This window comes from Gnatocerus cornutus, unplaced genomic scaffold, assembly GCF_029298725.1.
Source record: "Gnatocerus cornutus isolate USDA-ARS CGAHR unplaced genomic scaffold, icGnaCorn1.1 ctg00000023.1, whole genome shotgun sequence".
Taxonomy (NCBI): domain Eukaryota; kingdom Metazoa; phylum Arthropoda; class Insecta; order Coleoptera; family Tenebrionidae; genus Gnatocerus; species Gnatocerus cornutus.
In genome coordinates, this window is record NW_028275375.1 from 6,461,781 (window position 1) to 6,473,241 (window position 11,461).

The 11,461-nt window shown below is 35.1% G+C and overlaps 1 protein-coding gene and 1 long non-coding RNA gene across 5 annotated transcripts; both read left to right on the plus strand.

Annotated features, from left to right (window-relative positions):
• The first annotated feature begins 251 nt into the window (after positions 1-251).
• On the plus strand, positions 252-714 carry LOC148166692 (uncharacterized). The gene is made up of 2 exons (XM_088048554.1): positions 252-366; positions 415-714. Exons 1-2 carry the CDS (start codon positions 352-354, stop codon positions 712-714), a joined length of 315 nt encoding a protein of 104 aa, XP_087904680.1. The 5' UTR covers positions 252-351.
• Positions 715-5,515: 4,801 nt separating this feature from the next.
• Positions 5,516-11,192, plus strand: LOC148166693 (uncharacterized). 4 transcript variants are annotated; one of them, XR_015771012.1, is made up of 5 exons: positions 5,516-5,641; positions 6,888-7,030; positions 7,084-7,356; positions 7,405-7,550; positions 10,598-10,736. It is a non-coding gene; the product is annotated as an uncharacterized LOC148166693 (long non-coding RNA). The 4 variants fall into 4 exon arrangements; XR_015771014.1 differs by lacking the exon at positions 5,516-5,641 and adding an exon at positions 5,651-6,338; XR_015771011.1 differs by lacking the exons at positions 5,516-5,641; positions 6,888-7,030; positions 7,084-7,356 and adding exons at positions 10,794-11,066; positions 11,115-11,192 and having other exon boundaries at positions 7,425-7,550; positions 10,598-10,740.
• Positions 11,193-11,461: the final 269 nt, after the last annotated feature.

The window sequence follows — 11,461 nt, forward strand, 5'->3', positions numbered from 1 at the left end:
GTTAAGAAGTTCATTTGAAGCTATTTTTAGTTGGAGTTGATTTGCAACAAATTGATGGGTCTTATTGAAATTTTTAAACGCAGGTAAGCTGAAAACTGTTTGAATTCCAGCCTTGAAATGTTTCGTGGTATTTCAGGTTCCAACTTCATTACCAGAGTTTATTATTAAGAGACTGAATTGATGGATGATACCCATAGCCTAAGATGTCGAAAAGGCGGTTGTCGTCGCTCAACGCTAAAGGGCTCTGCAAGTTATTGCACAGAATTGAAGAAACCACCCATTCAGTGCTCCCAGAGAACAGTGAATTGATCAAGGAGCATAACATCATGAAAAAGGTGCTGCTTTACTGCAATGTGGATGAAAAAGGTTAAATTTAAACATGTTTTAAGTCAAAGTCAAATGTTCTTTTTCCAGTGGTTGAAGATGTCGTTCAGTGACTGGGAAATGTTCAGAGTGTTGCTGATTTCATTGCGGGAGCACGAAGTTTGCAACGTTTTCAATCCTGATGAGTCTATGAGCAAAAAACGAGTGTTTCTCCAGAGAAGGCCCAAAGGAACTCAACCAACGGAAACAAAGTATCATCGAGATGCAGTTGTCAAGAAAGAAATTACTACAAAGGCTCTGAAGGTCATCTGGTGTCTTGTGAGCTATTTTGTGAAGTCAAACAAACATCAAGGAATGGAAGTTTATAGAGAATTTTTATTGGTTTTTTGAAAACGCGAGATCTGGAATTCTGGATGCATCGCTGCTTGTTTGAGGAAGGATGGAAGGTTTGTTTTCTTTTCTCTCCATTTATGGTTTTTGGCAAACTTGCGCTAGACGTTAACTGTTACCAATAAACATCCCTAGGGGCTGCTACCAACTTTAGACGAGTGCATTTGATGGTCACGTCCAGTAAAATTCGTAATTTTGGAATGCGGTTTGCGGCATCGTTTTTCTCGCGATTTTTTACATAAGAAATCGTTTTTAGATTTTCCAATAGTCGAAATTTGCAAATTTTCGCAAAAATTCATGACTAAAACTATGGCCAAATTTCTCATATCGATATCTCGCTTATTTTTTAGAGAAAACTTGAGTTATTATACATCAGTGAACGCAGAATTTTACGCAGATTCCAAATCTGGGATTTAAATTCAGATCCGACAACAAATAACTGAGTTATGGCCGATCAAAGTTTCGGATAGTTGATTTTCATTTTTTCTCATTTTTCCCAATTTTCAAAGTTAAATATCTCGGAAACTATTAGAGATATTGAGATGCGGTTTGCGCCATCGTTTTTCTAGGCTCATTTTACGTTAGAAAAAGTGCTTAAAAGCCCAAAATTCGATAGTCGATTTTTCGCGAAAAAAAATTGCGACTCAAACGATGAAAATTTTTATTTTTTTTTATTTTTGGCCATAACTCCTAAACCGTTTGTTTGATCGATCTCAAATTGAGCCAGTAGATAGATTTCGAGCTCCTCTTTCGAATGATATATAATACAAAGGTATTAAACGTCGTTTTTACATTAAAAATAGTGATTGAAAATCACCCCAAAATGACCACTTCCAAACAGTTTTTGGTCAATGCTTTCTTTATTTCGTAGGTAAACTCAATAAATTTTGACTTATTTTACGCAGAATCTCACGCTGAATATAAATCTGGAATTTAAATTCAGATCCGACAACAAATTACTGAGTTATTGCCGTTTGAATTTTTGGGTTGTCGCCAGATGGCCAAATTTTTGAAGGTTCCAAACAATTCATGCTCGATATCTCGAAAACTATTTCAGATATTGGAATGTGGTTTGCGGCATCGTTTTTCTCGCGATTTTTTACATAAGAAATCGTTTTTAGATTTTCCAATAGTCGAAATTTGCAAATTTTCGCGAAAATTCATGACTAAAACTATGGCCAAATTTCTGATATCGATATCTCGCTTGTTTTTTAGAGTAAACTTGAGTTATTATACATCAATGAACGCAGAATTTTACGCAGATTTCAAATCTGGGGTTTAAATTCAGATCCGACAACAAATAACCGAGTTATGGCCGATCAAAGTTTCATCAATTATTTATTAGGGAGAAGGTTAAGAGAAAATTGAATGTTGCAATTTTTGAGGTTTTAGAAATGCTTATTTTTGAGACCAATCAAAAATTGCAGACACCTTATAAAAAGTAGGCGCTCATTGCCATCAGTCAACCCCTCGTGTGTAAATTTTCCAAATTTCTTTCTTGTAAATCTGACTTTAAATTCTTTAGATAGAAAATTGAAGAAAAACTGAATTTAGCAAGTTTTGAGGTTAACTCGTTGTGTACATATCAACATCAGGAGAATAATGAAAAATTTAAATAAAAATTTGTGACCTTTGTGCTTATCTGCAACCTAAACTAAACGTAGACTTTTCATTTCCAACTCCAACTCTACCAATTTCAAATTTCAAAAGTCCCGCGCTAGAGTTTGACAGACGGCAGCTGTCGTCAGTTCGGTAGATGTCATTTGTTGTAAGTGGCCGGCTCTCCAATTTCGCCTAAAAACACAAGTTTTTAGTGTTCCCACGTGAAATTTTGTGTTCTGAAACATTTATGGAAGTGTTTCAAGTGTTTTAGTCGTGGTCACCAGCCAAAACCGTGTAAATTAAGGTAAATTTTACGATTTTTCCAACAAAGCCAAGAACGGAGAGTTCTGTTGTAAAGCCAGATGGTTTTTTCAGTTTCTTGCGGAAATATTCAAAGATTATTGGGGGTAAATCAATTCTTTATTAGGGAGAAGGTTAAGAGAAAATTAAATGTTGCGATTTTTGAGGTTAAGTCGTTGGTGATGTTGGTTGTATCAGCGGCTCAATATGATGAAGAAACTATAGAACATTTTTTTCCAAAAGAAGGATTTTGAGTTGATTTTGATTTAATTCGTAATTTTGGTAATTTTAGTGCAACAGTTATGAAATTTGGGAAAGTTACTTTTTTTGATTCGTATATTGACTCTATTAAATTTCAAAATTGTAGAGCCAAAAACACAGATTTTAGAAATGCTTGCTTAATTTTGATTGGTTGAACGGTTGGTGCAAACTGGCATCAACCTAAGAAAGAAAAGTTACTAACTTACCACAAAATTACTAAGGTGTATAATTGGTTGCCTATATGCTGCATGTTGAAGCGAAATAATTCTTACTAATTAAGACTTATTTTCAGAGCACAACAAATTCTTTACTTTCTCGTTCTTCTGGGAATGGTCCAAAGAAATCACACAAGTTAAGAAGTTCATTTGAAGGTATTTAGTCTTGGATTTGATTTGCAACAAATTTCCGGGTCTTTATAGAAATTTTTAAAGGCAGGTAAGCTGAAAATTGTTTGAATCCCAGCTTTATAATGTTTTGTGGTATTTCAGGTTCCAACTTCATTACCAGAGTTTATTATTAAGAGACTGAGTATATAGATGATGGTCTTCTCATGACTACACACATCTTGCAGCATCTTGATGGTACCACCCATAGCCTAAGATGTCGAAAAGGCGGTTGTCGTCGCTCAACGTTGAAGGACTCTGCAACTTATTGCACAGAATTGAAGAAACCACTCATTCAGCTCCCAGAGTACAGTGAAGTGATTCAGGAGCATAACATCACGAAAAAGGTGTTGCTTTACTGCAATGTGGATGAAAAAGGTTAAATTTAAACATGTTTTAAGTCAAAGTCAAATGTTCTTTTTCCAGTGGTCGAAGATGTCGTTCAGTGACTGGGAAATATTCAGAGTGTTGCTGATTTCATTGCGGGAGCACGAAGTTCTTTCTATTGGTTTTTTGAAAACGTGAGATCTGGAGTTCTGGATGCATCGCTGCTTGTTGAGGAAGGATGGAAGGTTTGTTTGTTTTCTTTTCTCTCCATTCATGGTCTTTGGCAAACTTGCCCAAGACGTTAGCTGTTTCCAATAAACATCCCTAGGGGCTGTTACGAAGTTTAGACGAGCGCATTGATGGTCACGTCCTCTAGTACAGTAAAATTCGTAATTTTGGTAGTTTTAGTGCTACAGCTATGAAATTTGGGGGAGTTACTATTTTTGCGTCGCAATGACACAGATTTTAGAAATTTTAATTTTTGAGACAAGTGAAAGTTCCCACGTCCTTGACTGAAATTCGTAATTTGGATAATTTTAGTGCAACAGTTATGAAATTTGGGAAAGTTACTTTTTTTGATTCGTATATTGACTCTATTAAATTTCAAAATTGTAGAGCCAAAAACACAGATTTTAGAAATGCTTATTTTTGAGACCAATTAAAAATTGCAGACATCTTATAAAAAAGTAAGCGCTCATTGCTGTCAGTCTACCCTCGTGTGTAAATTTTTCAAATTTCTTTCGTGTAAATCTGACTTTAAATTCTTTGAGAGAAAATTGAAGAAAAACTGAATTTAGCAAGTTTTGAGGTTAACTCGTTGTGTACATATCAACATCAGGAGAATAATGAAAGATTTAAATAAAAATTTGTGACCTTTGTGCTTATCTGCAACCTAAACTAAACGTAGACTTTTCATTTCCAACTCCAACTCTACCAATTTCAAATTTCAAAAGTCCCGCGCTAGAGTTTGACAGACGGCAGCTGTCGAAAGTTCGGTAGATGTCATTTGTTGTAAGTGGCCGGCTCTCCAATTTCGCGTAAAAACACAAGTTTTTAGTGTTCCCACGTGAAATTTTGTGTTCTGAAACATTCATGGAAGTGTTTCAAGTGTTTTAGTCGTGGTCACCAGCCAAAACCGTGTAAATTAAGGTAAATTTTACGATTTTTCCAACAAAGCCAAGAACGGGGACTTCTGTTGTAGAGCCAGATGGTTCATCCAGTTTCTTGTGGAAACATTCAAAGATTATTGGGGGTAAATCAATTCTTTATTAGGGAGAAGGTTAAGAGAAAATTAAATGTTGCGATTTTTGAGGTTAAGTCGTTGGTGATGTTGGTTGTATCAGCGGCTCTATATGATGAAGAAACTATAGAACATTTTTTTCCAAAAGAAGCATTTTGAGTTGATTTTGATTTAATTCGTAATTTTGGTAATTTTAGTGCAACAGTTATGAAATTTGGGAAAGTTACTTTTTTTGATTCGTATATTGACTCTATTAAATTTCAAAATTGTAGAGCCAAAAACACAGATTTTAAAAATGCTTATTTTAGAGACCAATCAAAAATTGCAGACACATTATAAAAAAGTAAGCGTTCATTGCTATCAGTCTGCCTTCCTGTGTAAATATTCGAAATTTCTTTCGTGTAAATCAGACTTTAAATTCTTTAGAGAGAAAATTGATGAAAAACTGAATTTAGCAAGTTTTGAGGTTAACTGGTTGTGTACGTATCAACATCAGGAGAATAACGAAAGATTTAAATTAAAATTTGTGACCTTTGTGCTTATCTGCAACCTAAACTAAACGTAGACTTTTTCATTTCCAACTCAAACTCTACCAATTTCAAATTTCAAAAGTCCCGCGCTAGAGTTTGACAGACGGCAGCTGTCGTCAGTTCGGTAGATGTCATTTGTTGTACTCGTAAGTGGCCGGCTCTCCAATTTCGCGTAAAAACACAAGTTTTTAGTGTTCCCACGTGAAATTTTGTGTTCTGAATCATTCATGGAAGTGTTTCAAGTGTTTTCGTCGTGGTCACCAGCCAAAACAGTGTAAATTAAGGTAAATTTCACGATTTTTCCAACAGAATCGGGTTGGTCCATTTTAACCAAGAAAGGGGAGTTCTGTTTTAGCTTTTGGCTTTTCGAGTTTCTTTTGGAAATATTCGATTATTGGGGGTAAATCAATTATTTATTAGGGAGAAGGTTAAGAGAAAATTGAATGTTGCAATTTTTGAGGTTTTAGAAATGCTTATTTTTGAGACCAATCAAAAATTGCAGACACCTTATAAAAAGTAGGCGCTCATTGCCATCAGTCAACCCCTCGTGTGTAAATTTTCCAAATTTCTTTCTTGTAAATCTGACTTTAAATTCTTTAGATAGAAAATTGAAGAAAAACTGAATTTAGCAAGTTTTGAGGTTAACTCGTTGTGTACATATCAACATCAGGAGAATAATGAAAAATTTAAATAAAAATTTGTGACCTTTGTGCTTATCTGCAACCTAAACTAAACGTAGACTTTTCATTTCCAACTCCAACTCTACCAATTTCAAATTTCAAAAGTCCCGCGCTAGAGTTTGACAGACGGCAGCTGTCGTCAGTTCGGTAGATGTCATTTGTTGTAAGTGGCCGGCTCTCCAATTTCGCGTAAAAACACAAGTTTTTAGTGTTCCCACGTGAAATTTTGTGTTCTGAAACATTCATGGAAGTGTTTCAAGTGTTTTAGTCGTGGTCACCAGCCAAAACCGTGTAAATTAAGGTAAATTTTACGATTTTTCCAACAAAGCCAAGAACGGAGAGTTCTGTTGTAAAGCCAGATGGTTTTTTCAGTTTCTTGCGGAAATATTCAAAGATTATTGGGGGTAAATCAATTCTTTATTAGGGAGAAGGTTAAGAGAAAATTAAATGTTGCGATTTTTGAGGTTAAGTCGTTGGTGATGTTGGTTGTATCAGCGGCTCAATATGATGAAGAAACTATAGAACATTTTTTTCCAAAAGAAGGATTTTGAGTTGATTTTGATTTAATTCGTAATTTTGGTAATTTTAGTGCAACAGTTATGAAATTTGGGAAAGTTACTTTTTTTGATTCGTATATTGACTCTATTAAATTTCAAAATTGTAGAACCAAAAACACAGATTTTAGAAATGCTTGCTTAATTTTGATTGGTTGAACGGTTGGTGCAAACTGGCATCAACCTAAGAAAGAAAAGTTACTAACTTACCACAAAATTACTAAGGTGTATAATTGGTTGCCTATATGCTGCATGTTGAAGCGAAATAATTCTTACTAATTAAGACTTATTTTCAGAGCACAACAAATTCTTTACTTTCTCGTTCTTCTGGGAATGGTCCAAAGAAATCACACAAGTTAAGAAGTTCATTTGAAGGTATTTAGTCTTGGATTTGATTTGCAACAAATTTCCGGGTCTTTATAGAAATTTTTAAAGGCAGGTAAGCTGAAAATTGTTTGAATCCCAGCTTTATAATGTTTTGTGGTATTTCAGGTTCCAACTTCATTACCAGAGTTTATTATTAAGAGACTGAGTATATAGATGATGGTCTTCTCATGACTACACACATCTTGCAGCATCTTGATGGTACCACCCATAGCCTAAGATGTCGAAAAGGCGGTTGTCGTCGCTCAACGTTGAAGGACTCTGCAACTTATTGCACAGAATTGAAGAAACCACTCATTCAGCTCCCAGAGTACAGTGAAGTGATCCAGGAGCATAACATCACGACAAAGGTGTTGCTTTACTGCAATGTGGATGAAAAAGGTAAAATTTAAACATGTTTTAAGTCAAAGTCAAATGTTCTTTTTCCAGTGGTCGAAGATGTCGTTCAGTGACTGGGAAATATTCAGAGTGTTGCTGATTTCATTGCGGGAGCACGAAGTTCTTTCTATTGGTTTTTTGAAAACGTGAGATCTGGAGTTCTGGATGCATCGCTGCTTGTTGAGGAAGGATGGAAGGTTTGTTTGTTTTCTTTTCTCTCCATTCATGGTCTTTGGCAAACTTGCCCAAGACGTTAGCTGTTTCCAATAAACATCCCTAGGGGCTGTTACGAAGTTTAGACGAGCGCATTGATGGTCACGTCCTCTAGTACAGTAAAATTCGTAATTTTGGTAGTTTTAGTGCTACAGCTATGAAATTTGGGGGAGTTACTATTTTTGCGTCGCAATGACACAGATTTTAGAAATTTTAATTTTTGAGACAAGTGAAGGTTTCCACGTCCTTGACTGAAATTCGTAATTTGGATAATTTTAGTGCAACAGTTATGAAATTTGGGAAAGTTACTTTTTTTGATTCATATATTGACTCTATTAAATTTCAAAATTGTAGAGCCAAAAACACAGATTTTAGAAATGCTTATTTTTGAGACCAATTAAAAATTGCAGACATCTTATAAAAAAGTAAGCGCTCATTGCTGTCAGTCTACCCTCGTGTGTAAATTTTTCAAATTTCTTTCGTGTAAATCTGACTTTAAATTCTTTGAGAGAAAATTGAAGAAAAACTGAATTTAGCAAGTTTTGAGGTTAACTCGTTGTGTACATATCAACATCAGGAGAATAATGAAAGATTTAAATAAAAATTTGTGACCTTTGTGCTTATCTGCAACCTAAACTAAACGTAGACTTTTCATTTCCAACTCCAACTCTACCAATTTCAAATTTCAAAAGTCCCGCGCTAGAGTTTGACAGACGGCAGCTGTCGAAAGTTCGGAATGTGTCATTTGTTGTAAGTGTCCGGCTCTCAAATTTCGCGTAAAAACACAAGTTTTTAGTGTTCCCACATGAAATTTTATGTTCTGAAACATTCATGGAAGTGTTTCAAGTGTTTTAGTCGTGGTCACCAGCCAAAACCGTGTAAATTAAGGTAAATTTCACGATTTTTCCAACAAAGCCAAGAACGGGGACTTCTGTTGTAGAGCCAGATGGTTCATCCAGTTTCTTGTGGAAACATTCAAAGATTATTGGGGGTAAATCAATTCTTCATTAGGGAGAAGGTTAAGAGAAAATTAAATGTTGCGATTTTTGAGGTTAAGTCGTTGGTGATGTTGGTTGTATCAGCGGCTTTATATGATGAAGAAACTATAGAACATTTTTTTCCAAAAGAAGCATTTTGAGTTGATTTTGATTTAATTCGTAATTTTGGTAATTTTAGTGCAACAGTTATGAAATTTGGGAAAGTTACTTTTTTTGATTCGTATATTGACTCTATTAAATTTCAAAATTGTAGAGCCAAAAACACAGATTTTAAAAATGCTTATTTTAGAGACCAATCAAAAATTGCAGACACATTATAAAAAAGTAAGCGTTCATTGCTATCAGTCTGCCTTCCTGTGTAAATATTCGAAATTTCTTTCGTGTAAATCAGACTTTAAATTCTTTAGAGAGAAAATTGATGAAAAACTGAATTTAGCAAGTTTTGAGGTTAACTGGTTGTGTACATATCAACATCAGGAGAATAACGAAAGATTTAAATTAAAATTTGTGACCTTTGTGCTTATCTGCAACCTAAACTAAACGTAGACTTTTTCATTTCCAACTCAAACTCTACCAATTTCAAATTTCAAAAGTCCCGCGCTAGGGTTTGACAGACGGCAGCTGTCGTCAGTTCGGTAGATGTCATTTGTTGTAAGTGGCCGGCTCTCCAATTTCGCGTAAAAACACAAGTTTTTAGTGTTCCCACGTGAAATTTTGTGTTCTGAATCATTCATGGAAGTGTTTCAAATGTTTTCGTCGTGGTCACCATCCAAAACAGTGTAAATTAAGGTAAATTTCACTATTTTTCCAACAGAATCGGGTTGGTCCATTTTAACCAAGAAAGGGGAGTTCTGTTTTAGCTTTTGGCTTTTCGAGTTTCTTTTGGAAATATTCGATTATTGGGGGTAAATCAATTATTTATTAGGGAGAAGGTTAAGAGAAAATTGAATGTTGCAATTTTTGAGGTTTTAGAAATGCTTATTTTTGAGACCAATCAAAAATTGCAGACACCTTATAAAAAGTAGGCGCTCATTGCCATCAGTCAACCCCTCGTGTGTAAATTTTCCAAATTTCTTTCTTGTAAATCTGACTTTAAATTCTTTAGATAGAAAATTGAAGAAAAACTGAATTTAGCAAGTTTTGAGGTTAACTCGTTGTGTACATATCAACATCAGGAGAATAATGAAAAATTTAAATAAAAATTTGTGACCTTTGTCCTTATCTGCAACCTAAACTAAACGTAGACTTTTCATTTCCAACTCCAACTCTACCAATTTCAAATTTCAAAAGTCCCGCGCTAGAGTTTGACAGACGGCAGCTGTCGTCAGTTCGGTAGATGTCATTTGTTGTAAGTGGCCGGCTCTCCAATTTCGCGTAAAAACACAAGTTTTTAGTGTTCCCACGTGAAATTTTGTGTTCTGAAACATTCATGGAAGTGTTTCAAGTGTTTTAGTCGTGGTCACCAGCCAAAACCGTGTAAATTAAGGTAAATTTTACGATTTTTCCAACAAAGCCAAGAACGGAGAGTTCTGTTGTAAAGCCAGATGGTTTTTTCAGTTTCTTGCGGAAATATTCAAAGATTATTGGGGGTAAATCAATTCTTTATTAGGGAGAAGGTTAAGAGAAAATTAAATGTTGCGATTTTTGAGGTTAAGTCGTTGGTGATGTTGGTTGTATCAGCGGCTCAATATGATGAAGAAACTATAGAACATTTTTTTCCAAAAGAAGGATTTTGAGTTGATTTTGATTTAATTCGTTATTTTGGTAATTTTAGTGCAACAGTTATGAAATTTGGGAAAGTTACTTTTTTTGATTCGTATATTGACTATTAAATTTCAAAATTGTAGAGCCAAAAACACAGATTTTAGAAATGCTTGCTTAATTTTGATTGGTTGAACGGTTGGTGCAAACTGGCATCAACCTAAGAAAGAAAAGTTACTAACTTACCACAAAATTACTAAGGTGTATAATTGGTTGCCTATATGCTGCATGTTGAAGCGAAATAATTCTTACTAATTAAGACTTATTTTCAGAGCACAACAAATTCTTTACTTTCTCGTTCTTCTGGGAATGGTCCAAAGAAATCACACAAGTTAAGAAGTTCATTTGAAGGTATTTAGTCTTGGATTTGATTTGCAACAAATTTCCGGGTCTTTATAGAAATTTTTAAAGGCAGGTAAGCTGAAAATTGTTTGAATCCCAGCTTTATAATGTTTTGTGGTATTTCAGGTTCCAACTTCATTACCAGAGTTTATTATTAAGAGACTGAGTATATAGATGATGGTCTTCTCATGACTACACACATCTTGCAGCATCTTGATGGTACCACCCATAGCCTAAGATGTCGAAAAGGCGGTTGTCGTCGCTCAACGTTGAAGGACTCTGGAACTTATTGCACAGAATTGAAGAAACCACTCATTCAGCTCCCAGAGTACAGTGAAGTGATCCAGGAGCATAACATCACGACAAAGGTGTTGCTTTACTGCAATGTGGATGAAAAAGGTAAAATTTAAACATGTTTTAAGTCAAAGTCAAATGTTCTTTTTCCAGTGGTCGAAGATGTCGTTCAGTGACTGGGAAATATTCAGAGTGTTGCTGATTTCATTGCGGGAGCACGAAGTTCTTTCTATTGGTTTTTTGAAAACGTGAGATCTGGAGTTCTGGATGCATCGCTGCTTGTTGAGGAAGGATGGAAGGTTTGTTTGTTTTCTTTTCTCTCCATTCATGGTCTTTGGCAAACTTGCCCAAGACGTTAACTGTTTCCAATAAACATCCCTAGGGGCTGTTACGAAGTTTAGACGAGCGCATTGATGGTCACGTCCTCTAGTACAGTAAAATTCGTAATTTTGGTAGTTTTAGTGCTACAGCTATGAAATTTAGGGGAGTTACTATTTTTG